The 27,592-nt window shown below is 38.6% G+C and overlaps 1 protein-coding gene across 1 annotated transcript; it reads right to left on the bottom strand.

Annotated features, from left to right (window-relative positions):
* Positions 1 to 752: 752 nt before the first annotated feature.
* VIRMA (vir like m6A methyltransferase associated) lies at positions 753 to 27,592 on the bottom strand. Its single transcript, XM_066178593.1, has 24 exons — positions 27,529 to 27,592; positions 24,806 to 24,921; positions 24,476 to 24,562; positions 24,026 to 24,074; positions 23,410 to 23,578; positions 22,378 to 22,500; positions 21,263 to 21,565; positions 19,403 to 20,555; positions 17,865 to 18,356; positions 16,998 to 17,152; positions 14,997 to 15,079; positions 14,449 to 14,542; positions 13,768 to 14,312; positions 12,972 to 13,207; positions 12,000 to 12,252; positions 10,269 to 10,486; positions 8,934 to 9,066; positions 8,164 to 8,316; positions 6,362 to 6,522; positions 6,003 to 6,099; positions 4,906 to 5,072; positions 4,422 to 4,753; positions 3,447 to 3,590; positions 753 to 2,988 (listed from the first exon to the last, which is right to left on the bottom strand). The coding sequence occupies exons 1-24, from the start codon at positions 27,589 to 27,591 to the stop codon at positions 2,831 to 2,833; spliced, it is 5,484 nt and encodes a 1,827-aa protein (XP_066034690.1). The 5' UTR covers position 27,592; the 3' UTR covers positions 753 to 2,830.

Below are 27,592 nucleotides of genomic sequence, written 5' to 3'. Positions count from 1 at the left end.
CCCTCATGCAAGTTTTTTTTATGGCCACTACAAAAACCCAGGTGGGAACATGTAAGAAGAGCAAAACAACAGAGCTGTTGTCTTTGCTTAAAAATGAGCAATCTGGACATGGGGCACTCAAGCAGAAATTCGCTGCTTGCAGTCCCCTGCCTTCACTGTCTAGACACATTCTCTTATCTGATGGAGGAATTACTCAGCAGAAAAAAAAAGGCTGAAAGCCAGCACAGCACAACCAGAGACCAGCCCAGGATCTGGGCCGATAACCTGTTTATCTCCTACACCTCTCCATGTGCATCTGACCCTCAGCCACATTACAGACTGCAGTGCAGCTGAAGTTCATGGAAGCAGAAACAAATGCACACAACTTGCCTCACCCTTATGCCACACACAAACTGTGCCTTTGCCTGTCCCTGCTGCACTGGAGATCTCTTCTGCCTCACTCACCCTCCTCCCACTGTTCTGCTCATCAAGTAAGCATAGGAATCTCTGAAGTTAGCCACTTCCTGGTCTTCCAGTCAGAAACAAAACTTGAAAATGTCTTTTTTTTTACCCGGAGTATCAACTGTAAAATTGAACACTTTCAAGTGTTATTTACTCATGGTAGCATTCCCATTTTAAAGAGCAAACCAAGTAACACCCGAGTTTTAAACAGCATTATTTCATGCTGAATTTATCCACGAAATGAACCACTTTGCATTGATGGGTCACAGAACTAAATTCATTAATTAAAAAAAAAACACAGAACAAAAAAACCCATGACATAAACATTTCTTTTTTCAAGTTTAACTAAATTTACAGAGCTTTCGTACACCAATGTAACCAGCCCTTTAATTCCTCCTAGTTTGAAAATTACTAATGCGACATGCTGTGTATTTTAAACTCTGAAGAACCGGTACTGAATATTTACATATTTATTCCATGCTTGACACTTTACTTTTCATTTCAAATTCCCTGACAGAAATCAAATTATTTATATCCCTGCTAGTTTCAAAACAGTAAAATTTCTAAAAAAATAAAACCACCTTAAACACATGGTATAAAGGAGTGAGTCAGCTTTAAAAATATTTATGCAGTGCTCCTTAAAAAAATAGCATTAATAATAGTAATGCCTGTGAAAATTCCACCCATTTTAGTAATTATAATTATTAGTAAAATTACATCTCCCTGTTATTTTACCATTCAGAAAATTGTTTGGCTTCCAATCCAAAACTGTCCATGTTATTTTAAATAGGGTAAAACCCTCTATGAACTGATATTGTTCCCTGTAGGTGAACCCAGTCAATTCATGGACATTTCCCACTTTCATAGGTTATTCAATCACCTCCCAAGCAGCAGGACAGTCGCAGAAAAAAACAGAGCTAACAGGGGCCTTCTGTGTATCAAATGAAAAATCTACTTAATTTAGTCAGGCAGTACAAAAGGTAAAATAAATTTCAATTTAACATATTACCATGCTTTAGAAACACTTAAAATAGGGTGTTCAAAGTTCATGAGTCTAGGCAGACAAGCTGTCCAAAATAAGTAAAAAAATCACATAAAACAAGAACTGGGCCATATTTAAGTAGAGTAAGATCCCTCCATAGCACTTCCGTAACGTCAACAGACCAAGCGTAAGTGAAAATCAAAGTTTGACAGTGGAGCTCATGTGCAAAGATTGCATGTGGCCTGTAGGCTACCACACCCCACCCTGTCCAAAAATGCAATGGCTACTGAAAATCTGTTAATTCTATGAAACCCATGGAGCCCAAAGGAATGCAAACACATAAAACCTTACTTCACTGAATTCAATATGAAAATAAATTCAGAATTTAATTGAGTAGTGACATTTCTTGATGAATTCCTACTCCTCAAAGTTTTTTTTTTTTTTTGCACTGTATCTCAGTGCAATCACAGGAACAAAATCACAGGAACAAAACTCCAACTCTTTATAGACAAGGTTTAACAACAGTACCTCACTACATGGTTGCTCAGGTTATATACCTGTGTATCCGCCCTCTCCTCAACTATGGAGAGGAGAGGCAGGGAACAAATTAATTAACTCCAAGTACTCTAAGGGTATGAGTATCTTGCTTTTAAACTGAAAGTATATACTTCTTTCCAATGAAGTAACTCTTGTGCTCCTGATGGATGAGCTGGAGTTGTAAAGTAAGTGATGGAATGTTGACTTATTCTCCCTGAAGCTAGAGAAAAATTTTATTCAAATTTTACCTGGTGTGGGACTTAGAAGTTTCTAATCTCATTACCCAAGATGTACATCAAAACCTACATAAATTACATTTGTATTCTTTAACAGATTAATTATTTTCAGTCATTCTATCATCGGCTACTTCATCTGCTGGCAGATACACCTCATTAATTAATAACCCAGACTGGCTAACAAAAAAAAAGCAAAGGAAAAAAAGGGCTAATGGCTCTAAACCTGAGAGAAAAAACCAAAATTGCCATACATACATATTTTTTAATTTTCTTGCAGTAATAAGTCACACACAAAACACTTGCACCTTTCTTTTGGCACAATGAATATTTAAGAAGTCCTTCAAGTCTTAACTCAAAGACGTGCTTTACTGAATATTGTCTACTGAAATCCACAGGAAAAAAAAGAAACATTCTTTCAAAAGGAACAAAAAATTTACAATTGTACATAAAAAGTCTTGAATTTTATTGAAATTTCAAGTCTTGTATCAAACAAAAGCTTTTTCTTCAGACAAAAATATTCTCTTGGCGTCCTCCAGATACCAGAAACTCTGAATTGGTCCGTTAGTGACACTGCTTTCTTTGTCATCTTCATAGAAGTCCACAAGGTTGGGCTGTTCCACCATTAGGTCTTATTTTATCGTGTGAAGGAACGTACATGACGACCTCTTCCACTGCCTCCACTAACAAATTTCCCTCTTGAGCCACCACTGCTACTACTATTAGCACTTGTCCAAGACGGTCCAATTCCTCCACGGCCTCTGGAAGCACGATCGCGAGGACTCGGTCGGTAGCCTTAAAGCAAAGAAAAGTATACTCAGTTGGAAAAAAAAAAAAAAAAAAAAAGCCCTAGGCGGAGTAGCTGCTGCGAAAGCGTAAGAAACAAAACCAGGATGAGATACAAACAGCGTCTGTTTCCTCCTTTTAACTTTCACTTTTCTCTTAGGCAAGCACTGCTGCTTTAATTGCGCTATGATTACCATGGAGGTACGAAGACAATCGAATGACAAAAGTCTGGGTGCAAACTTAAGGTTCTGCGATCAAGTGTTCAATTCAGCAAGTTTTATGGGTTACAGGGCGGTTCGTACGAAAGCACGTATTTGACACAGTCTCAGTGACAACTGTTCATATATGCTTAAAACATTTGCTGAATTTCAAGGTGTCTGCAGCATCCTTGCATGGTTTCATTTGTAAAGCAAAAATGAAATTCAAGGAATTCTCTATAGTTCGATGCCCATATGAATACCATGTACCTGCTGAACTTAATGGTCTCAGTGGTGGCAGTGGACCCCTGTTAAAATTGCTTTGACCACCTCTACTGTCATTGTAGGTTCCCCTGGGCGTACTCTGTGCACTCCAACTTGAGCCTCGAGCACCTTCACGACGACTGTAATTTCCTAGATAGCGAAAGAAAAACCAACACACTGTTGAGCAAACATCACTGGGTTTGCGGTTTTTTTCCTTTCAATCTTCACAATACTCAGGATGCTAACATAATATTTACACACTTCAAATAGATAAAGATACTCTGTGTCAACATACCTGCAGTATTCCAACTTGAAGTCTACAAGTTATTCTGCACAGAATCAAAGGAACAGATCTATTTATCAGGCAAGGACTCAAGTTTAAAAGGATTCACATTATCCAGTGTATTAAGACAGACTCTCAGATTTTGTGGTGAAATAAACATGAGTATTTATAACTTAATAAATAGAAGTATTTTCTGTTTCTACCTTGCAAGGGACTTGGCCTAAATATGGGATGAAAGGAAAAGGAATGCAATCTTGTCTATGTATGAAAGAAATTTAACACTCTGTAGGCTACAGTTTCTAGGTTCACTGAAAACTGCACCTCATTCTTGTCAGGATCTTCCATTCTTTAATTCCAAAGTCTCATTTAAACCTAGAGATGTACTGTGGTGCTTGATTTCAGGAGCTACCATGTCACAAAAGGCAGGGAAGGACTCCAAGTGTTGCTAAAACAGCTGACTCCTTTTGTAAAAGAGAGGCAGAAAGGCAGCATGGGAATTCACAGCCTTGTTTCAATAGTACAGCTTTGGAGGTTCTCACCTTCAAGAGAATCTTTCCTGGTATAAACAACTCATTGCAACAACACTGCTTCAGGAAGATCTCACACTGGGGACGATAAACTGCTAGGAAATTGGGTTAGTATTACTGAAGCAATTTCAGCATGCATTTGCTCCAGTTCTAATACAGGAACCAACATACCTTTTGAAGCAGGTGGTGTAAAGAACCTGTTCTGACTGTGAAAAGCTCCTCGTCCTCCACGATTCCCTGAGAACCCACCACGTGAAGAAATCTTCTGTGACACTTTTGGTGGCCTTTTGGCTGGTGGTATCCCATCTGGAGCAACCACTTCTTTGCTCTCTGCAGCAACAAAATCATCCACATGCATGGAGGGTGGCCTGCTCGTGTTCTGTTTCCTCTGACGGAAAATATCGTGCGGTCGAATTCCTTGTCCAAATCCTCCCCTTCCTCTTCCTCTGGGTGGTGGCACAACATGAGCTCTCTTTGCAGGCTCTATGTACTCAGATTTCCCACTGTCGTGACAAACCATGATTTAGTTAGCTAATGCAACACTACTACTGATAGTCAGGCATTCTCCATATTGGAAATGCCATTTGAAAGGTATTTGACATACAACATACAAAACAATGCTGAAGACACCGTTAACTAATTAAACTCTTTTTACCTTGAAGTTATGAAGGTCTCGTGCTTGTGCTTGCCAAGCTTGAACCCTTTTGTGGTTTTTGTGCGTCCAGGAGATGATGGTTCTGACAAAAATGATCTCTCCAATTCAGCTTGCAAGTCAAAGTCACTGCAGCCCTTCTCTGACAGTTCAATTAAGTCAACTTTTACCTTCAAAGAGAGTGTTTAACCAAAACCGTCATTACAAAAAAAAAAAAAAACCCAAAACAAAAGAGCAACAGTAACAAAACAAAATATGCAGCAGAGCTGCAGCAAAGTTATCTTGACAGATCTGAAAACAAAAGGAGTGAAGGGCATAGCTCTCAAATATGAGCATCTGTCTTATCACTTAATGACCTGCAGTGGGACAATTCTCTTGCTTAGGCTACAGTCCTATAAATTTATTAATGTCATATTTATACAGTTTTGGTTTTGCTTAAGAAATTAAAACATAACTATCTCTGCATGTAAATTAAAAGAGTAAAATGAAAAAAGAATTAAGGCAATGAAGTCAACTGATTATTTCTCACACAAGAAATTAAGACACTGCCAATTCCTTAGTTCTAAAAATCCAGGAATGCTACTGTATTTTTCACTCTTAGCTTTAAAGTTTAGATTATAAAAGTTTCGAAAACTGTGAAAAGCTTTTGTGCACATAGTTTCATTTATTACTGCCATGTTTCCCACTTTTGTCACATCAGAGCAAATATTTAAAAAAAAAAAAGTGAAGCTATCAGGCTCTTGTGGATATTACTGCAATGACAGAAGACAAGCAAGGAAAAGAAACTAAATCACATTCTTTTCTAAATTTAATACAAACTGACAAAAAGCCTCAGCAGCAGTGCAAAAGCAGTTTGGAACTGACAAACAGCAACCGTTCCCCTAGGGTATTGCAGAAGATCCCAATTTTGTAGTGGCTTCCAAGTCAATCTGAAGACATTTGATAAACCCTTTAACAAATGCCAACCTCTCTGTCTGGGTCAAGTCAGAAAGGTGAGCTCAGGAAAACAAACCATTTGGCCATATGAATTTCTGATGCTACTATTTCAGATTAACCCTCATTTTTAAATCCACTTCACGCAAGTTAATGAAGCCTTTTACCATATCCAGGTCAGTGTCTATTTCTTCAGCCTGGAAGGGTGAGAACCACATGGACTTCAGCTGGTCATCCATCACATCTGCCAACACGTATGTAGTCCTACAACAAAACAATGCCAAAGGCCTGTTTGGTTATGAACCACAACCAACTGCAAGTGTACACAGCACCACAGAACCTGGGGTGAACTTTGCTGCCCTACCCTTGACATTCACATGATGTAAATACAGTGGGGGTAGTGGGTAGTAGTGACAACAGCGCTCTTTAGATCCTGTTTTTAATATACTTAATTTACGTATGCATAAATTACTCCATTTTCTCAAATAAATCACAGGTAGACTGATGGCACACTCAACCATTTTACCTGTTGTTAAACAAATTCTGAAGAGAGTCTGGTGCAGAAAGAGTAGGTTCAACGTCTTGGTCACTCAGTGGACAAGAATCACCTGCTGATTCCAACATCTGCCTTACTCCAACAATGTTGTCCAGTAAGGATTCGAGTCCATCATCTTCCTTAGAACGATCCTACGTCAACACAGAACAAGTCAGAATATTTTCCCCTCCTCAGAGATGGAATAATGTTTTGTTTATTAAAAAAAGGGGGGAGGTACTATACAACAGTCTATCCAGCCACAAATAGTCAAACTAAGACACCTGACTACACAAACAACAGCAGAGAGCTCCTAGGTGTGGTATTAAACAAACCATGTCACCACATACACATTCTAGGTTTCATTCCCAGATGATGCAATATCCTTTGTAACAGTCCCAAGCAAGACACTGCCCCAGGTTTTATTTAGGAAGCTCTCTGTTAAAGCATTCCAACGTCCTGTGTCTGCCGTTCCTCATTCAGAACAATTGTGGCTTTTAATCTCTTACCTAACAGATGCAGGCAGCCAGGGAAGGGACAGGAAGGAACATAGGACTTGAAAGGCATTTGTGATCAATAGGCTGTGGAGCAGCAGTTTCATAGACTCTCTTAAATTAGCCATCTACTGCATGGCTGCCATCAGTTACATAGAATCAGATTTGAATATCAGAGTTAAGTTTCCAGTTATAACAACAGTAAAGTTGGACGCATTGAATTCTGCACATCCTGTAGTCCAGTACCCAACATCACTGCTTGAAGCAGGACTATCATCAAAGCCAGATCAGGTCAGTCATAACTTTATCCAGTCACGTCTAAAAAAAGTTCCAGTGATGGAGAGCCCACAGCCCAATGACCTGTTCAGTGCTTCACTTCTCTCTGTGATTAATTTTTTTTTTCCTAATATCAACCTGAACCTCTGAAGCCACAATTTGGGATCACTGCCTCTTGATTTATCGTCTGGAATTATCAAGTTAGATTCCATCATCTTCGTTGCTATCTTCCCAAACAGCTGTGGCAAACTCTGAAATAGCTCCTGAGCCCTCTTCACCAGGCTAAACAAGCCCAGCTTCTTCCTCCTCTCTCTCTAGCACGTGTGCTGTAGGTCCCTGACCACCTCAGTAGAACCCTCTCCAGCCTCCCCAGGTCTCTCCAGAACCGGGGAGAGGGCATAGCTGGTCAAAGGTGAACACAACACTCCACATGAGAGCTCAGCAGCATCCTGTGGAGGGAGACAAGGCCCCTGGATGTGCTCAGAACACACATATTCACCTGTTTCTAGTGACTGTGCACTGCTGGGCCACATTTAACCTATCAACCAACATAACCACCTGGCCCTTTTCAGCCTAGCCTGCAACAAGGAATGGGGGTTATCCTGCTATCACTACAGACCTTTGCATTTTTCCTAATGCACCACACAAATTTTCTGCTAAATCAATCCTAAAGCATTTATTGAGGTGGATTGAAGCTTTGCTGTATGTCAAATTAGTCACCCCTGCCCCCATCCTACTGGCATCCACAAATTCACTGGAAAAGTATCCACTGTTCAGGCCTCTGATGAAAATATCCGATAATATCCAGCCCCAGTGTTAATTCCACTTGCTACTAGTCACCAATAACATTGAGCCACTGCTAAGCTGGGGCTCCTGTTTATTACATTAATAATCTGCCTCACCACTACCTACACCCTCTGCTTGTAGGAATGTAGCCTGCCTTCCATGACACCATTAACTGCCTGGGCTCTTTGGATGTGCTGATAGAAAACTGCAACATCAACTTGATTATTTGAATTCTTTTACCATAACATGTTTCTCCAGATCAAGAAGCAGGCTTTCTGGGGTTTCTTCTTTGTTCTGCAGTAGATGTTTCAACTCTGCAGTGGTAAGACCCAGTGTTCTGCCTGAATGGGATCCATCTGTTTCCATAAGGCTTCCATCATCTCCACAACATCCCTGAAATAGTTGACAGTTGGGGAATAAGTACTCACAAATGTTCAGTACTTCTGGACTGCAAACCGCTTTGCATTCAAGCACACATTAGAGCAAATCTAGCAAAATGAGTTATCTCTTGATTTAAAAACATATGATGTAAATTATTTTAACAAAATAAGTAACTTTAACAAAGTACACTCCAACAGTCAAGTTTATATACTGTGTCAAGACAAATGCAACCCTTTCCTGTACCAAATGAGGTCTGTATCACAGAATTAACAAATATTTTAGTTCTTTCCATACTACACATCCATACAGCAGCCCTCTAACAGGAAGCTGAGAATCTAAAACTGAGATACCACAGCATACTATTCACTTAGCAAGTCAGTATGAACTGATATGCCATTCTTCCTACTGAAAAACCCTTTTACTTACCAAACATACATCCTGCCCAGCTTTCACAGATTTCATACTAAAGATGGCACTAACACTACTGATGGAAAAGCTTTACCCAGCAATCTGCAGAATCAACTGCTTTCTGAAATAATTGTTCCTGAAATAATCGTTCCTGAACGTCTCACACTGCAGATTTCAGAAATATGCAGCTGAGTTTAAGCATTCAATACATATTCACTTACCAGCGTATCAGAGTTTAGAATCTGTCGCATAAAATCCAAAAATGAAGAGGCCAGTTCACCTGTGTCTTTGCTGAAACTAGTTATTACTCGCTTTAATACAGTGTACAGAGCATTGCTGTGTTTTCTTAGAGAGCTGTTTTAAAAACAAAAAGAGGGAAAATACTTTATTAGTACATACATTGTGATCATTTCACCATAACTGGTTAACAGAAAATGACATATATGCAAAAGAAACTTGGTAAATTTTACAATTATCAAGTTCACCCTTGATTACAAAGCTGAAGCTTCATTATTTTCTCTGTACTACTCCTGTTTTCACTAGTACTGTCTGCAGATATTTCAGACTGCACATATACAACTAGATATACTACCTCCAAAACATTCCAAAAATTACAATTTCATCTTTAGCAGGAAAGGGACTGAAGTACAGAAATATGTGCTTGCACAAGGACCTTATGTATGAAGCAGGATCATGCTTGCAGCTATAATTTCACTCTATCCCATGATGCCCAACTGCAGAAAACAAACTTTAAAGACAACATGAACAGAAATAGCAGGGCTGTGCACTGAAGCTGACAGCTGGACACAGGGGATCATAGAAAGAACAGCATCTGTAAATTGCTAATTTTCATTGGTGGTTGTATGGCTTCTTACACCCAACAGCACGACTTGAAGTATTTTGAACAACCTTGTATTGACACGGCTCCTTTTTCTCTCTACAAACCTCACCTTTCTGCTTCTGCACTTCAACTTCAGCAAACAGAAACGGGTCGAAATACAGAACAATCAAATTTCAAAACAATATTGTCCAATACATGTATATATATATATATATATATATACACACACACATTTTGTTCAAAGTGAGTGGAGTTAACAAAAATAGTTTGGAAAAAACAACTCATTTCTAAAGCCCTAATTGTATGGAGGTCAGAACACTCAGGGAAGTGCAAACTGAATCCCCTAAAAATAGAGGAATTACAGACAGTTCTCCAATGTTCCAGATGAGAGCTCTTTGAGTGTCTCAAAAGGGAAAGAACAAGAGCACTATATCTCATTCTAATCCTCCAGTCTTGGAGTGGGGAAACAGAGTGTACAAGCCTGGTTTCAGTGCTTTGTGTCCTTTTTGAAACTAAATGCTTCTGTATGCACACTGCAGAAATTATTCAGAGGGTGAAGGAAGACCAAAATATTGACTGAAACACTGAAGCCCCAAAGAGAAGCAAAAGCTTAGGTGCCTTATCCTCAACATATTCTACTAAGCATGCAGGAAATTATTTCACATTACAGTTTTAAACGATTTTAAACTGTTAGTGAGAGCATAAAATACCATACCTCTTCAGGTGGTAGAAGCCATAGTCATGCTCTGTAAGGAACATCATTGTCCGGATGCATGTCAGCAGACAATTGTAACTGCTCTCAGAATTCGTTAATGTTTCCATCAGACAGTCACAAATTAAGGGCATTAGCTCTTTGCTTGGTAAAGAGTTGGAAAGCTGCTCTACTTCAGACACAGAGCCTTCTGATGAACTTGGTAAAATGAGTGCAATATCCTAAAAGAATGATTATTATATATAGTAAAAATGCATTTTGTATGCCTGCAGTAAATATAAAACATACATGAAGTCAGAAGCACTGGGTTCTTTCACTATCCTTTTATCATCTTATTCCAGTATTTCAATTATTACTGACCAGCAAAACACTAGAGTATCCTTTTTGTTCAGTTCTGTTAAGAGTTACAAACCATTATTTACTTCTACAACATAAAAGCTTCAAATTCTGAAATATTGTAGCAGAGCTAAAATTAAAGCCGAATAGTCATTGGGTAACATGCAGAGTTTCCTGCCTAAAATAGTCAGTGTCCCTCAAACTCAAAACACTGGTCAAAGAGGCTGAAGCTCCTTGGCTGGTTCAGCCTGGAGAAGAGAAGGCTGAGGGGTGACCTCAAGCTATCTAAAAGTGCCTTAAGGGGAGCAGCAGAGGGGCAGGTGCTCTCCTTCCTCTGGTGACCAGTGATAAGACACAAGGAAATAGAATGAAGTTGGATCAAGGGACATTCAGGTTGGACATTAGGAAAAGGTTCTTCACTGAGAGGTTGGTCAGTCACTGGAAAAGGGTCCTCACGGAACTGATTAGGCAACAAGCCTGTAAGAGTTCAGAGAGCATCAGGATGACACTCTTAGTCATGGTTTAGTTTTAGATATTCCTGTGAAGAGCAGGGAGTTGGACTTGGTGACCCTTATGGGTCCCTTTCAATTTGAGATATCCTTTGATTCTGTGGTTCTGTGAAAATTAAGAGGCTGCAGACACCACCTAAGAAGACACCACATTCAGGACCGTCTGTCACTTCCATATTTTACATAAAATAAAACAAGATTGATTTTCCCAAGGAGTTCATATGGACAGAGAGATTTTGTTTATATGCAAATGGCTGATTAGCTTTACTGACCAACAACATCCAAATGTCTTTTGTGTAATTGGGTAAGCACTACATGCGCTAGTGAGACAAATAATGACATGCAAATCTGTGCACGTATCAGTGAGGAACTACAGGGCCAATCCATGAATCCATTTTCAACTAACATTTCTTACCTTGCTCTAGTAACTTACTTTTTTTAAATGGAGGAGTTTTACAGTACCAGTGTAGCATATACATATCTTTATATTTGGAATACATTTTCAAGAGGTTTCAGTTAGACCACTAAGAGATACATATTTTTTTAACTAAGTAAGAAGTGAACAGTGACAAGTCAAGTTTTGTCAGTGGCCAGCATCCCTCTCTCAGCTGATGGGACAGGACATCTTTGTGCTATTCAGCTTCTGGTCTCTAATGACCTACCAGAATAGCGCACATAATGCAGAAGACATGTCATAAAATTGAAAGTATTTGCATTCAAGAACAAGAAGGCGGCACATCTGCCAAAGTAGCCAACCACGCATACTTTTTAACAATGTTGATTTTGTTTTTAATTTTGGGAAAAAAAAAAAAGAGTACTTTAGAAAAACCTCATTTAATTTGTCTCCTACAATAATCAACACACATTATGTATTAAATACAGCAAATACCTGATCACAGAGGGACTGCAAAAGGGAAGTTACATATTCAGCACACTGTTGATGAGTGACATTGTCACCAGCCGATCGCATCAAAGCCAAGAGCTCCTGGAAAACCTCTCCATACTTCTCATCTCCTTTAGTAGTTCCATTGATAAGATGCAAAATAGCCAATTTACAAGCTTTATGTGAAGCCAGGGCATCCAATAAAGCAAGCAGTCGAGTGGTCTGTCCAGAGTACTGTTTCTCTTTATCTTCTGTGTTGCTGAAAGGGTATCAGTGCATTGTGAAAAAGCTGTTTTAAAGTGATCTAAGACACTATAAAAACAACCATCACAGGAGTCATATAATTCTGCATTTTAGAAAAAATGCACCTCGTTTGCATACTTAACCTTACAGTTCCATTTACTTTTTGAAAACTGCTCAACTTCCACTAAAGATTTTCTGGTCACATCATTAATTAACCTACTATGCATTTAACATACTGTAGTACATCTAATTGTATAAGATAAATATCCTATTATGTAAACAGTATCTAAGTGGATAGTTATGCTTTAAAGAAAGAGCACTCATAGTTTCAAAACCCTCTGAATCTGTTTCATTCAACTTCCTCCAGTTCACAAACATCTACACACATATGTAAACCCCATAGAGCAAATTTTATTGGCTAACTCTTCTTATTTATGTCATACAGTGCTTAAAAGCACTTCATAGGTGAGATGAGGCTTTGCAAGGCCAGCCTGAAGAAAATCTTCCTAAAATACTGACCATAAACATGCAACATAAAACTGTCTACATCAAAACTTAAAGGTATGAGCTGGTTCTCTAACAACTTTAAGCATTATCAGGACACAGCATATAGCACCAGAATGAAAATTCATTCAGTCCATAATGAATATCCCCAAAACTATTTTCCTACTGTGCAGAAGCAAGGTGAATTTAGCAGTTCATTAATGAAATCTCTGCAAGAGAAAACAGAAATACCTTTGGAGGTCTTCTACAATTAGATCCAATACCGTCCTCATGATGAGAAGAGCAGTAGGTGAAGCCAAGTCACACAGCTGCACACAAATCCGCCTCAACATATGCTGAATGGGCTGGCAAGACGAACCGGAGAAAGAGCGAACGATCTCTTGTATCAGCTTGGCCTGCACGTGGAGGTGCATACTCCACAGTTTCCTGGTGTTGAGTGCCACTGCAATATCATGGGCTTCAATTACCTGCAGGAACAGAAGGGCAGGAGGGTTCTTCCTGTCAGTTTTTATAAGACCTGAATTCTATCACAATGTATAAACAAAGCCTAAGTATGAGGACTGTCCTCACTAAAAATACAGAATTTCATTTTCATTGTCATCAAATGACAGGGCATGAGCCAGCAAATTAGGTATTCCTTCAGGAGCATGGATTATCACACACCTTTTATGCTTACTTATTAAAGATCACAAATTCAAGATCCATGACAAAAGAAAGAAGAGCCTTAATACACCAAGTTCAGCATTCAGAGTTATATTAAAAGCTTCAGAAACAGTCATTTAAGTAACAGAACAGGAGTCTAAATAATCTCACAATGGACAAAAGAACATATGACTGCTAACTTAATAATACCAATTTTGGTTTTGCAGAAAAAGACTTATCTACAAAGGATCTGTATGAGCACAAATGCTTTACAACAACTTTAATTAATTGTTTCACATATCTGTTTTTTCCACCACTACACAAATGGTCAAAGGGTTATATATAAGTAAAAATTCTTAAAAAACTAAATACATCTAAGTTATACCTGAGTAGTCTGCATGGGCAGTGGAAGAGGCAACAATTCTGAAAGCAATATAAGTCCAGAGAAAAAGCCTTCAGGAATTCTCAAAATTGAAGAGAGAACTTCCTTCAGCATTAAAGACCACGTATTGTTTGCCAAAGTCTCCTCAGAAATAGTAAGTTTTTCATTAACACCTTGTGTAAAAGTCAGTAAGATATCAACAATGTCATTCTGGATTTTTTGTTCATCGCTATCTAAGCGGCCTGAGAGAGGAATAGAGCAGAGAAGCATGTGTAAAGAAACAAGTGCTGCAGGAACACGCATGTCCTTGAACTCAAAGGATCCACCCCTCAGGAGCTCTGTCAGCATTGTTTTAAGGAGTGTAAGTGTGCAGCGGGCCATAGAAATAGTAGTGACTCTGTGCAGCGTGGTGCCCATGTTGACGTGGAGTCGCCAAGGCTGAATAAGGATGCTGTTCAGCTTCTGTAACACACGGATGAAGGTGTCCATTCCCTCGGAAGAGAAGAGCTGAATAACTGCAAGATTCCATTTAAGGTCTTTCTGTTGACCTGTACAGAAAAGAAATAACATTTCTGTATTTCTAATTTCTCCAGGGCAATCACAGTTGCACTTTAGCCAGGTTTAAGTAGAAGACTCAGAAAACTAAGATTTGTACTTCAACCTGTACAAATACATCAGCCATACCTTCTACCAGAGGCGGTGGACATGCAATATGACAAAGAACACGAAGTGCAGTGGGAAGACCAACTCCATCTGGGGTCATCAAACTGTCAATATTCTTTTGGGGAAGAGAAAAAGAAAAAAGGAATGAGCCTGTATTACAAGGAAGGACTTTATGAGTATATTGCCACTTAGTATTCAAATTCCGTATTTAGTTACTGTCAGTATGTCACAAAATGTAATTATTTCACCTTTTGGTAAGCAGTCATAAATAAGAGAAACAAAAAAAAAAAAAAGAGCATCAATATTTGCACCGTGATTTATAGGAAGCTAAAATATTTAAATAATTAGATCTTTGCATCATATATTTATCTTAGATTTTGTTTCTATAAATATAACAATGCAAGACCCAACCTAGATCCTAAGCTTTAACAGAAACATCTCTTTTTAATAACAGTATGTATTTTTAAATACCATATATTAGTACATATCTAAGACAAAATATCAGACTACAAAAGGTCTAAGCTTATAGAACATAAATAAAAGATAGTACCTGCCTATATTTTACTGACCTGTTTGATATATTCAATAAGATTTGGAATACAATTTATTTCAAATCTAAGATTTTTCAAAGGTTCAAGCCACTTGCTGAGCTCTGGGGAAAAAAAAAAAGAATTAGGTCAGTGAATTTATGATCATAAAACCTTTTTCAATCAAAATGCACTTAATTTACACAAGAGGTACTAAAGCCAAGTGTGAAATCTGCAGGGCACATAGTGCAGCTGTAGCCAGCTGAAAAGCATTAACAAAAATAAAACTTCAGGACAGACAGTATATATTATGCACACTGACAAAATTTGGCTCAAGTCAATCTGAAGACAATTAATTTTCATCTCATTGTCTGCACTGTCTGTAATTAAACATTTTTTACAAAAGACACTAAGGGGCACTGTCAGCTAAAGAAAAGAAAACACATTCCCCTTAATGTACAGAATAGGTAATTACAAACTGAGTACAAAACTTCTGTTAAGTGCCCAAACAGAGCCAATCTCTGCCCTGCACTGCACTCACACTAGAAGTCCTTACAGATTGTTGGTCTCTCTCTTAGTCTAGAATAACCTGAAAGTCCCACGTTTCTGGAATAAGACATTTTAAGACTTAAAAAACATTGTTCCTGAAAATATTTATTAGAACATGAAGATCAAGTGGATATGAATTGATGACTCAGACTGATTCCATGATTTGGTTTAATAAACTAGCCCTGCTCCTCATGAAGTGGTCTGATGATCAGGTGAGGAGTAAAAGCAAGAGCATGACAGAGAAGAGATTTAAACTAAAACTTTGAAGAATTCTGATTTCTTTCAGTGCATTGAAGTTTGGGAAGAAATTACTGGTATGTCTATATGAGCCAGTTAAGCAGTGCAGACCACAATTTGGACATCAGAGTTCCAATGTTCAGGTGTTAGAATAATCCTTAGCAGGGTTTTTCTGAGTGTCCCAGGCCTGATCCATTACGTCAACACAAGCTGGGAACACACCAAGACACAGCTTGGACATCAAAAGCTGTAGTAACATGGTAACATGGACTATGCCTGCCTAGGTGCCTTAAAACAATCCTAGGATTATTTATTAGTAAAGATCCTGTCAGACTACATCACTGTCCTGATTCCAGCTGGGATAGAGCTTGTTTTCCTCCTAGCAGCTCGTTCAGTGCTGTGGTTTGGATTCAGCATGAGAATAACATAGATAACACACTAATGTTTTGATTGTTGCTAAGCAGTGCTTACCCTAAATCAAGGACTTTCCATTGTCTCATGCCCTGTGAAGAGGAGCTGCACAAAAAGCTGGAAGGGGGCATAGCCAGGAGAGCAGACCCAAACTATCTAAAGGGATATTCTGTACCACAGCATGTCATGTTCAGTATGAAAACTGGGAGAATTGCCTGGAAGGGGTTGATCACTGTTTGTGGAGGGGCTGGGCATTGATCAGCAGGTGAGCAATTGCACTGTGCATCACTTGTTTTCTTGGGTTTTATCTCTTCTCTCCTTTTCATTTCAATTATTATTGTTTTTATCATTAGTATTATTTGGACTATTATTTGTTACTTTTTTCAATTATTTAACTTCTTATATTAATCCATGAGTTTTACTAGTTTTCCCCGATTCTCTTCCTCATCAGGCAGGGGAGTGAGCAATAGTGGTGTGGTAGTTAGTGTCCAGGCCACGACAACAGCAATAGTAAATAAAAATAAGACTCAGCTCACTGACTAGTTCGTCCACTTCTACAGAAATTTGCTCTCCTATTATCAACACAGTTTGAATCATTTCAAACTTCCTGTAATTATCCAAAATTCATGGTAGCTATTTAACTTGAAAAAAAATTTAACTATAAATAATTTCCTATTTATAAAAAAAAAAAAATTGTGCATTATCTCAGTAATTCAACTGATCAAATGCAACTGGTAAAGTAATTTCATTATCAAAGCCAGACAACTGTGAAGCACCAATTATTCATGTAAAAAAGATTTCTTCTATACATTCAAACAATTCAGTTGATAATTACACATACTGTACCTTGCAACTTGGTGTTATTTTCGTCTGCTTTACAAAGCTTCAGCAAAGGTGCTGAGTGCTGTTCCAGCATTTGGACATCACTGGAAGATTGTACCACCAGCAAGACAAGGATGCAGGCATAATTATAAGCAACTGACTTCTTAGACTTTGAATCTCTGAAACAACAAGGATTTTCTTTAGATCTCAGTTAATACAACTGGGTATCTGTTACATTTTCATTATTTGACCCCTAAAAATCTACCTACAGAACTTTTACCTTCAACAAGGATTCCTCCATAATCAGTGAAAGAAATTCAAACAATTTCCTCCTATGCTTTTGGTAAGTGAACACTTTCTGCCACATTATGCACATTCATATTTATTTCAGCATCAACCAACCATGAGATCCAGTCAACTGGCATGCAAATATTTTTATGTAATTTCATCTGTTTCACAAATCATTTTAAAATCACTGCTACCTAAAGTAGTACAACTGCCTGTCCTGAGAAAACAATGACTGTATTTAACATCTACAAGAACTTGAAGAATTGAAAGATTCCCACCCCAGAGTAGTGTGCAGTACTCTCTGTACCCAGTCAAGCCTTTTGCTTGTTCCACAGGCAATATTTTTTCACATAACCAAAAGTTTGCTCTACTTATATTACAAGAACTTTGTTGATGACCTACACAGACTTGAGGTATTAAGTACTTGATTACAAATCACAGACCTGATTTTGTATTACATGCTTCTACTTAAAAGTTGTTTTGGTTTTAAATAAAAACATCAAGATATAAAAGAAAAATATTTTAGGTTTACTGAATTATTTATAAATGATAGATACTTTTAAAATGAAAAAACTAAAGGAAATAAATAAATGCATACATTACCCTAAAGCTTCTTTGGAGTAGTACTCCATTAAAGTAATAAGACTTTGGAGATTTTTTTCTAGACTGAATACATGAGCCACAGCAGATCTTCCCACAGGGTTAAAGGTGATCAAGTAAAGGTTGTGAAGTGTTCCCAGCAGATCTGAGTGGTCAGTCTCCTCGCTGGCCGTGCACCGCTGGAAGTGGCAGAACAATTCCGAAATGCACTGTAATGTCTGTGTGGAATGCAGGAGCCACAGGGCAAAAGTATCCTCGTTGGCACCATCTGACTGCAGACCTTCCTCTTGATCCGGATCAGAAAACTGACAAAGTGCTCTAACCAACAAGTTTGTTGCTTCATGCTCGGAAATAAAGAAAAGAAGGCCCTTCTGTGACTGTGCCAGGAAACGCAATATATCTCGGATAGCCTGAAGCACACCTGGATGTGCACCTGTCACTGGAAGAGACAGCAGCAAAGTAATGCATTCCAAGAAATGGTGACTATGAAGATATCTGAAAAAAACAAAACAAAACAAAACCAAACCAGGAAGATTATCAGCAATGCTACAAGTATTTGTCAACACTGCACAATAACATTATAAAAAACTACGTATCTTCTGCCTTCAGCACTTATTGCTCTGTGGACTACAAAAAAAAATAACTAATTGTGAAGTACTAAAAAATCCAAACCTTACAAAATGTAACTGCTATACTATTTACAAGAAATAAGTCCTAAAATTCGGATCTCCATAAAACCTCCCCCCCCAAAAAAAAACCAAAAAAAAAAACCTCGCTGTATCTACACACAAAACAGGACACTGTATTTTATTAAATTTTCTGCATCTGAATCATCATCAATGCCAGATTCAATGTTTTAAATGTGCTAGGAAATCAATCATTACAGCATATCTAGCAGGCAATTTCTGAAGACTCTTTGCATGTAGATGCTTATATTCACCCATGACCACTGCTACCAAAGAAATCTGTCAGCATTTAAAGACTTTCTAGACAGAAACTTACTAACAGTAAGAACCCACTGGATGTTTTAACTGGCTGAAGGCAGGAAGTCCTCAGCTCCTCTGCCTGTGCTGTGAAAGTGAGCTACAGAGACACAACTGCATGACTTCTTCATGAATCTGAGGCCTGTTTACATCTTGCCACCTCAACATGCAGACTGAGGAATTCCAGACCTATTTTATCCATATACACAGACATGTTCCAAGATTCAAATGAAACACTCTAGATTTACAACCATTTTCAAACTGGACAGCACCTAGCATAACCTGTCAGCATCTGTGAATGCAACTGAAGGGCAAGCACATTACCAGTAATAAGGAGATATTAACTTCTGGCTAGATGCATTCTAGGTTGATCAAAAGCCAACAAAATAACAGGTACATTAACTAATCAAACTTTATCAGACCTTAAATGCACAATCTAGACTAAAAGAATTAAGTGAAATATCTAGCAAAGTGTTATTCAAAAAAGCCACCCTTGAAACATATCTCTATCAAGCTGGAGGAAATACACTCTAGCAACTGAATTTGCAATTGCCGTACCGAAACAGGACAGGGTAAGGATCATCCCTTTCTGGAGGGCCTGTAATGCGTGCCATGGTCGGGAAAGATTTCACAGGTGGCTGAATCATTGTATGAGGAGCAGTTTCCATCAAATGGAAGATCTCTTCAAGAAGACTAACAAGTTTTTCCATCTCTCCTTCACTTATATTAGAAGATTCCAAAAGATGATCCATGTCCATAGGAGCCTCCACATCATTTTCGTATTCTTGGTTGGTTCTTTCAAGTCCTGTCAAGTCCTGGTCCTGTTCTGGCTCTGTGTGATTAGGAAGAGGAGGGGTGCTCTCTGCTAACTGATCAACCACCTTTTTAATGTCTGACAGAATCTCGTAGAAGTGACATTTCTGGAGAATTGCAGAACCAGCTGTAACAACTCGCACAGTCTGATCTAACAGTATGAGTTCCAGGAGTTTCTGATAACCACTTTTTTCATGTGCATCTGTGCCACCTCTTAGAAACATTTCCATTCCTTCAGTCATACTAATGACACTATCCAAAGCTTTAAAAGCATTAAGTTTAAGGGAGGATGATACATGATCTGCAAACAACAGTTCAAACAACACATTAATAACTCCTGCCTGCAAGAGCGCCGTTATTCCTTGAGTCCCACATTCTGCTAATGAAGATACCAATTTTGTCCCAGCTTTGAGTTGCCGAACGTTCAAAGCAATGGGCTGTTTGAGAGCCACCTGAAGGTTTAAAGCTTGCAGGGTCCAGTCTACTAGCTGGGTAATATAGTCTTGCTTTGTGTCTTTCACCAGCAGGTAGCTCAATTCTTTTACTATTAAACTTGGAATTTCTTCTAATGCAGTGACCCACTTTGCACCCCTTTCCTCCTGATATAATTCCAACAGTTCTGTTAATTTAACTGAGCCTTCTACTGTCCCTGAATTATCTTTTTCTGGTTCTTGGTCCTTTATTTTAGCAACTTCATTTTCAAATACAGTCTTGTAAGGGCAGCTGAAGTATAAAAGCGGTCCAAGCTCCTTTTCAAAAGGTTCATATGTCACAGGAGGCACAGATGCCAGATCCTCAGGAGTATATTCAATATCAAAGCTTGGATACTTAAATGTTTCACGTTCCAGATCAGCAATTACATCTTCATCACTTGAAATCTGCTCATAGCCATCATCTCCTAAAAAGAGAAAGATTAAGTTACCAAATCAGTTATGAATAAACCAGTTCATAACTGCGGAGAGTATCTTCCAAATACAAAGTAGCGATTCACTTTACACAAATATTACTAGCTAGAGAACAATCACACACTATCATACAAAAAGCCTTCTCTCTTTCAGGACATGAGTGGAAAGTCCCACCTGACAGGTGTTTTTTATGTAATAATGGAGTCATTTAAAAGAATGCATAAAGCAGAAAGTTTAACTAGAGTACACATTACTACAAGTACATTGTCCAATTTTCTTACAGTGATTGCATCTATCATAAAACCTCTAGCCTGAAATTTTTGCACTGACCTAGGTGGGATCTTTAAGTAATATAAGAAGATGACAACTAACTTCATTACATAAACAACTTCATTTTGTTTTTACTTAAAAAATAATCTTTCATCACTTTCCTATATTTTTAAACAAAACACAAGACTGAATTTTCATTCTCACCTATACAACTGTATCTATTTTCCTCTATTTACAGAAAGTTTTACTATAAAGGAATAAATATTCCACATCAAAATACTGTTCTTGAGAGATGTCACGACTACAAGTAAGACAATGTTGCAATAACCAAGAGAAAATACTCAGTTCCCTTTGCACATATTCATCATGAAGGAGCTGCCACCAAAATTTCATAAACCTCATCTTTTCTTCTAAAGTCTTTACGACTTACCATCACCTTCTTCCTCCTCTTCACCCTCTTCTTCATCTTCATCATCTTCCTCCTCCTCATCTTCTTCCTCATCAGCAATACTCTCTACTGTATGACCATCATCATCATCGTCATCATCATCGTCCTCGTCCTCCTCCTCCTCAACATCCACATCATCATCATCTTCCCCTTCTTCTGGTTGATCCTCCTCTACTTCCCCATCATCGGAATACTGGCTCTCTTGATGAATAGATGTTCGATCAGGAGAAATCGGCTCAAAGTAATCCTCCCTATGGTCCACATCATCTTCTTTTTCCCCAACCACTAAAAACAAATACAAAGGTTCAGAAATAAGAGCACTTTTCTGAAATCCAAAGATATTAAACAGGACTGGTGCTATGAGGGGATCCCATCTGGCCCCAGGCACTTGGGCTGAGCACTCCCTCCTTGATCATAAAGGGTTCATTCTGCCCCATGTCTGTCTTCCAGCCCGGGGTACCTGGAAAGTAACTGATCTTCCTTTTAAAGACTAAGGCAAAGTCATTAACTACCTCAGCCTTTTCCACATCTTTTGTCACCATGTATCCTCCTGCATCCAATAAAGAAGATTCTCCTCAGCCCTCTTTTTTTTGAGAATGTATTTATAGAAAAATTATTATCATCTTTAATGGCAGTATACATGTTTTAAGTTTCTGTATCACATATACCAGAAATACAAAAAAAGCATCTTGAAAATCTTCATATGATTTGACTTAACACAATCACTTAGTTCAGTAAGATTATGAACATGCAGAGTTCTCAATGCCTTTAACCAATACAGAGACCAGGTAACTTGGCAGATGCTGCAAAATAATGAAGGACAATGGACACCAGAGCCAACAGAACACTTTTGTAAAACATGAGCAGCATGTTCAACAGTGTATTGGTCAACAGCCAATATTCTCAATTTACTATCTTTTAAAATCATGCAATTTAACAAAGCCAATTTTTTTTTTCCCAAATCCCTTTCCTCAAACTGAATCTGTCCAGCAGAAGTAACAGCAGACAAGAAACCTCACGCTGGGCAGGAACACAGAATTCTGCCTCCTCTAAGCAGTGATTTGCAGCAAATAAAATACAGTCTCTTCTCATTCTACCTGACACTGGCATAGGTTCATCCTCATCATCATCAGGAGGAGGAGGGCCTGGAGGTGTCCTTGGTCCCCTGGGTTGTGGTCTTGGAGGACTGCCATTGAACTGGTCTTCTTTCTCTCCATCAACTGTATTTATTGGGAAAATAAAAACTTCCATTTAATGAAACCACAGTAATAAAAGCAGAAAATTTGGGGGTTTCAGTGCTACTTTTGACCAGGGAACACCATTTCCCAGCTTTTATCTATATTCTGCATTACAAGAGGCAGCTTTCTAAAGTCACTTTTGATGAAGTAACTTTTGATGTAAACAAGAACTACATCAATAAACAAGCTTATTAACGCTATTGATTTTTTTTATGTAACACTTGTTTAAAACTTACATGAGTAATTGCCAATTTTGGTTTTGACACTAGTCATATTGTAACTATCAATAACATCTAAATTGTTTTTTTAAAAAAAGTTCACATTTTACTCAACTGTTTTTGACTGTTTCCAAGTGTTTTTTACTACACATAGCATTCAAATTTTGCAGTCTCCTAGGCATACTTTGAACAGTAGTTCTAATTTTAAATCTAAAACCAAAATTGAAGCAAAAACTTGACCATGGATTCTTTTCATGGCTGTTCTAAAACCAGTGCCGAGCACTCTTCTGTCATGTATTTCACACAAGTCAGATAAGCAAAGTTAAATAAGACTGTGAAATTTTCTTGTTATGATATTAATACTTTTCTAATCACCTTTTTTTTTCCAATCATCTACACTGTAATGAGTTCACACAAGTTAAACTGCATTTTGACCATCCAAAGTAACTAGCAACAGATCAAATAAACCACTCTCATAGAAGCACCACACGAGACCCTACTTAAAACCATTCAATAAAAATATAGAAGTAAATATAAAACCAAAGACATAATAAAGAAAAATGAAAGTCACTGTAATCTAAAATGTGGAAGAACTGGGGATTTTTTTTTCTGATGGGATACTGTAACACTGACTTGTAAATGAAAAAAATGTCTGTCTTCTCCCGAGGCTCACCATGTTTTGGATTCCTTTTCAATCCAGGCTGTTGCTGGGGAGGTGGGGGTGGAGGGGGAGGTGGAGGAGGCGACTCTCTCTCATGAGTTATGACCCTGTCAACTGAGCCATATATTGCCAAAGTCAGACAGTTGTACCACCCTCTAAGAACCAATCCATCCGTGTTGACCTGTTGGGTTTTCAAAAAACGAAAAGAAAAAGCCCTTAAAGACAACTTCAAAACAGTTACTCTAGTGTCAATGTATAAAAGCATAAAAGCCAAAAGAAAAATCCAACATTAAAATACCTCTTTATCCCACATTTTGGAAATTGAGAAAACGTTAAACACATCAGTCATTGCAACAAGTAATCTTCCCCTAAAAGCGTTAAATTCCTTGCAGTATAAAGATTGACTAGACAGACCCCTAATCTACTGCAGCCATTAATGGCAAAAAAACCAACCAAAAAAAAAAAAAACCAAAAAAAAACCAAAAAAACCACCACAAAACAAAAAACCACAAGAAGACTCTAATTTAAAGAGTATGTAAATACAGCACTAACACACCACATGAAACCATATTTACACCTAAATGACAGATACGCAGGGAAAGAAGAGGTTTAATTTATGCTGCATTACCTTTGCATTGGGCCTGAAAATAATTGAAGTGTTTTCATCATATTCAAGGCTGTTAAATGAAAGATACAAAGTCATTTTTCATCAACATAAAGCATGTTTACAGAAATAAAACAACAATACTAATCACACAAGCCAACAATAAAACACTGAACAAACACATACAAGAGTGAAAAATCACTTCTTTCAACAGAATTCTTTGCATGAATATATATGGGCTCTGTAAATCCAAAATTAACAGAAACTTTTCTTACTTTAAGCATAAACCTCTGACCTTCCACACAGATTGGACAAAAAGAATAAGAATACAAACTAGCAAAATCCAAACTAAACGTGAAAGTCATGGGAGATACAGAATTTTCTATTTCTATATAATGCATTCTCTGCACTATAAAAACTTTCAGGAAGAAACGGCAGATAAGGAGATCACACACTAATCTTGAAAGAACTTACCTTCCCAGCCGATCAAAAACAGGGGCACTTGGTTTGCTGACATTGTTGAAAAACAAGTCCAGTTGAAATGAATGGGGGGATGTCTCTCTAGGAACACAATAAAAGTAAAATTAATTTAGATGAGTTCCTTATCAGAGTGAGCAGGACTAACAAGGAAAAAAACCCCATAAAATTGAACTGTTTAAGTAATGCCCCAAAACAATTACAAGTTCAGCAAACACATAAAAACATATTTTTATGTAGTAGGAAGATCTACTGAAATACAAAAGTTCAACAAAAAAAACAAGAGGAAGGTTTTCCTGAATCTGATACCTGGTATCTTTCACTTACCCATAGGCCCTGTTGTCAGGCAGACTTGTGTGAGCTCTCACTCCTGGAGGAATGACTCGGACCTCATTTATGTAAACCACACATGGAAAACGAACCACGTCAATGTTGGTACTTTGCTACAAAACAAAGGAGAAGCAAAGTCTAGGAAACGTAAAATACAAACAACATCACGTACTTGTATTCTCTACATGTTGCAATCTTAATAAAAAAATTCAATTCTGTAAAATGCTAAACACTGATGAACACAGTTACACAGAAAAATAGGCGTTTTAATATAATCTTGACACTTTTCATATATTTAACACTATTTTTTCATGGAAAGTGTTACTGGTTTATTTACTTAACTTACTATCTTGATTTGCAAGAATCTTTTGAACAGTAACAGGTCGTTTTTTCCAGACAGAAGGGATGTGTGGTATAATTCTAAACATTAGCAAATTTCGTATTTCAAATACAATATTACAAATTATAACGAGACTGCAAGTCAGTTTGGCTAGATCTGTACAAAAATTCCATATTATGTTTATTTTTCCAATTTTGCAACACCTGAAAACCTTTAGCAAATATCATTTCTGTTTACCAGAGAAACGGCAAGTATAAAGAATTCTTACACCCTCCAAAAAGATGTTTGAACCAACTAGGAAGTTATCAAACTTACAGCGACTTTCCACGTCGCAGCTACTAAATAATAAATGCTGGATGTCTTTTCTCACTAAATTCACTGCATTAGATCTTTTTACATTTATCCATCATTTTTACCATAGATATGCTCATAAAACAATACACATATATAACTTTATGTTCAATTGCAAACATATAAAGAATTTCTTAACAGAAGCTCAGAATCACATTTCCAATTAGCAAGCTGAATTAGTAGACTGATAGGAAATAAACCCCAAACCACTGATGTGTGTATTAACACAACTAAAAAATGAAAATTAAAAACCAAGTTGATCTGCTGTCACAGTGTATCCCCTTCACCACAACCAGCAAGCAAATGAAATCAGCAGAAAGCAAGTACTAAAATCTTTAGAAAGCTAGTAAGCAATGAAACAGACAAAGTGGAGTTTTAAAAACAGTTTTTGAGGTATGGTTTTGGGCATGTATTACTGTCTTCTACAAAATCTATGCAGACATTTTTTAGCACACAATACAACATCTTGGCCTGTGGGCTGACATGTTACAAGCTGGATGGTGGAACCAAAGGACAGGGAGCACAGGAGCACAAACAGGAACAGGGTGAGTGCAGCCTGCACAGAGTGAGGGCTGTGGGAGCTCATCGGTGCCTCTAAAAAACATCTGAGTCATGCAGGAGACTCAGATTTCTGGAGGAAGGGCTGCTCTGGGGAGCTTCATCCCCAGGAGCACCGCCCAAAAAAAAGACAAATTCCTCTTTAAATGATACAGGATTATGCCCTGACAGCCATGCATCAACATCACCAAAACAGCATGTCAATTCAGGCCATTTTTCCTATAAAACTTTAAAACAGACCCTACACCAGAACTGCTCAATAGCAGCTAAACTGCATAGTTAAGCCAAATAAACAATTTTATTCAAAAACACAGCAGTACTTTTCAAGAACTGTAAGTTCCAGTGCAACCCCCATAATCCACAATGCAGAAGAATTAGTGTAACATAAAGAAGAGTTTTCAAGAAACATGCAAAATACACAAGGTTCAGGTTTGGACAATGTCACTGGTAAGAAAGCAAGTGACAGATCCAAAAAGAACACGATTAAAAATGCTTAACAAGAGAATATGAGGGTCCTGGAGAGGACTAACAGTGGCTACTGCTTCTACCCAGGGGACCAGCGCTGGGCAGCATTCCCCACCTAGGATTGTCTTAAACAGTGGAATTAAAAACAGCTTGGGCATAACTGATCCGGACAGCTGCAAGACTCCCGAATAACCTTTCAGTTACATTTCATTGCAGCATGAGCTCAAACTACTCCAATTTCCTTCCCTAATGCCTATCCATGTACACAGTCCAGTTACTCTATGAAACTGAAACGTCTTTCTCATGTTACTCATTGCACACAATCAGTTTCTCCCTAACAGTCCCTTCCCATTCTTCCTCCCTGAACAGCACATCGAGCTCAGCCCCGGATAAACCTGCCGCAAGACGAGCAGTTTCAAAGATGCTCAGGATCCGAATAGCCTCTAAGTGCAATATTTGCACAATCTACCACTGCCAAAAAAGCTGGAAATACTCATTTTGTGTGAAGTGAATAAATCTAAGGGAATATCTCACAAACACACAAATATCCCTCCTCATCATCAGCTACACGAGGGCATCAGGAATCTCACAAGCGGCAGGGCATGGCCCTCTAGTCGACTTCTTCCATCGTCGACTTCTTCCATCATCGCCTTCTCGTAGCGCGCTCATCTTCTTTGTTCTCCGCTCGCCTCTACTCCCCGTCACCTCTAAATCCCCGCTCCTTTCGCATCACCCTCCGCCCCCCGCCAGCAGCACCTCGGGCTGCCAGGACAGCGGCTCGAGCGAGGCTCCGTGTCAGGCGAGGCGAGAAGGAGGCGGCAGCCCGCCCTTGACGGCGCCTGCCCCGGGGCTGCTCCTGCCCGACCGCCGCCGGGGCCCGCCCCAGCGGGGGTTGCGCACGCCCGGGAGGCCCCGGCGCGAGTAAGAGGGGGCTGGCAGTAACCCAGGAGAATGGAGAGGAGCAGAAGGAAGATGAGAGGAGAGGCGGACCCGAACCCCGTTTTACCTCCGCGCTCTGGTGCTTGAACGTGTCCAGGAACAGCAGCTCGGTCGCGGCATCCGCCGCCATC

This window comes from Chamaea fasciata, unplaced genomic scaffold, assembly GCF_029207755.1.
Source record: "Chamaea fasciata isolate MVZ Bird 193981 ecotype frontalis unplaced genomic scaffold, bChaFas1.0.hap1 SCAF_1, whole genome shotgun sequence".
In the NCBI taxonomy this organism is placed as follows: domain Eukaryota; kingdom Metazoa; phylum Chordata; class Aves; order Passeriformes; family Sylviidae; genus Chamaea; species Chamaea fasciata.
Note: the sequence above shows the minus strand (reverse complement) of the source record. Positions and strands in the feature narration are given on the sequence as shown.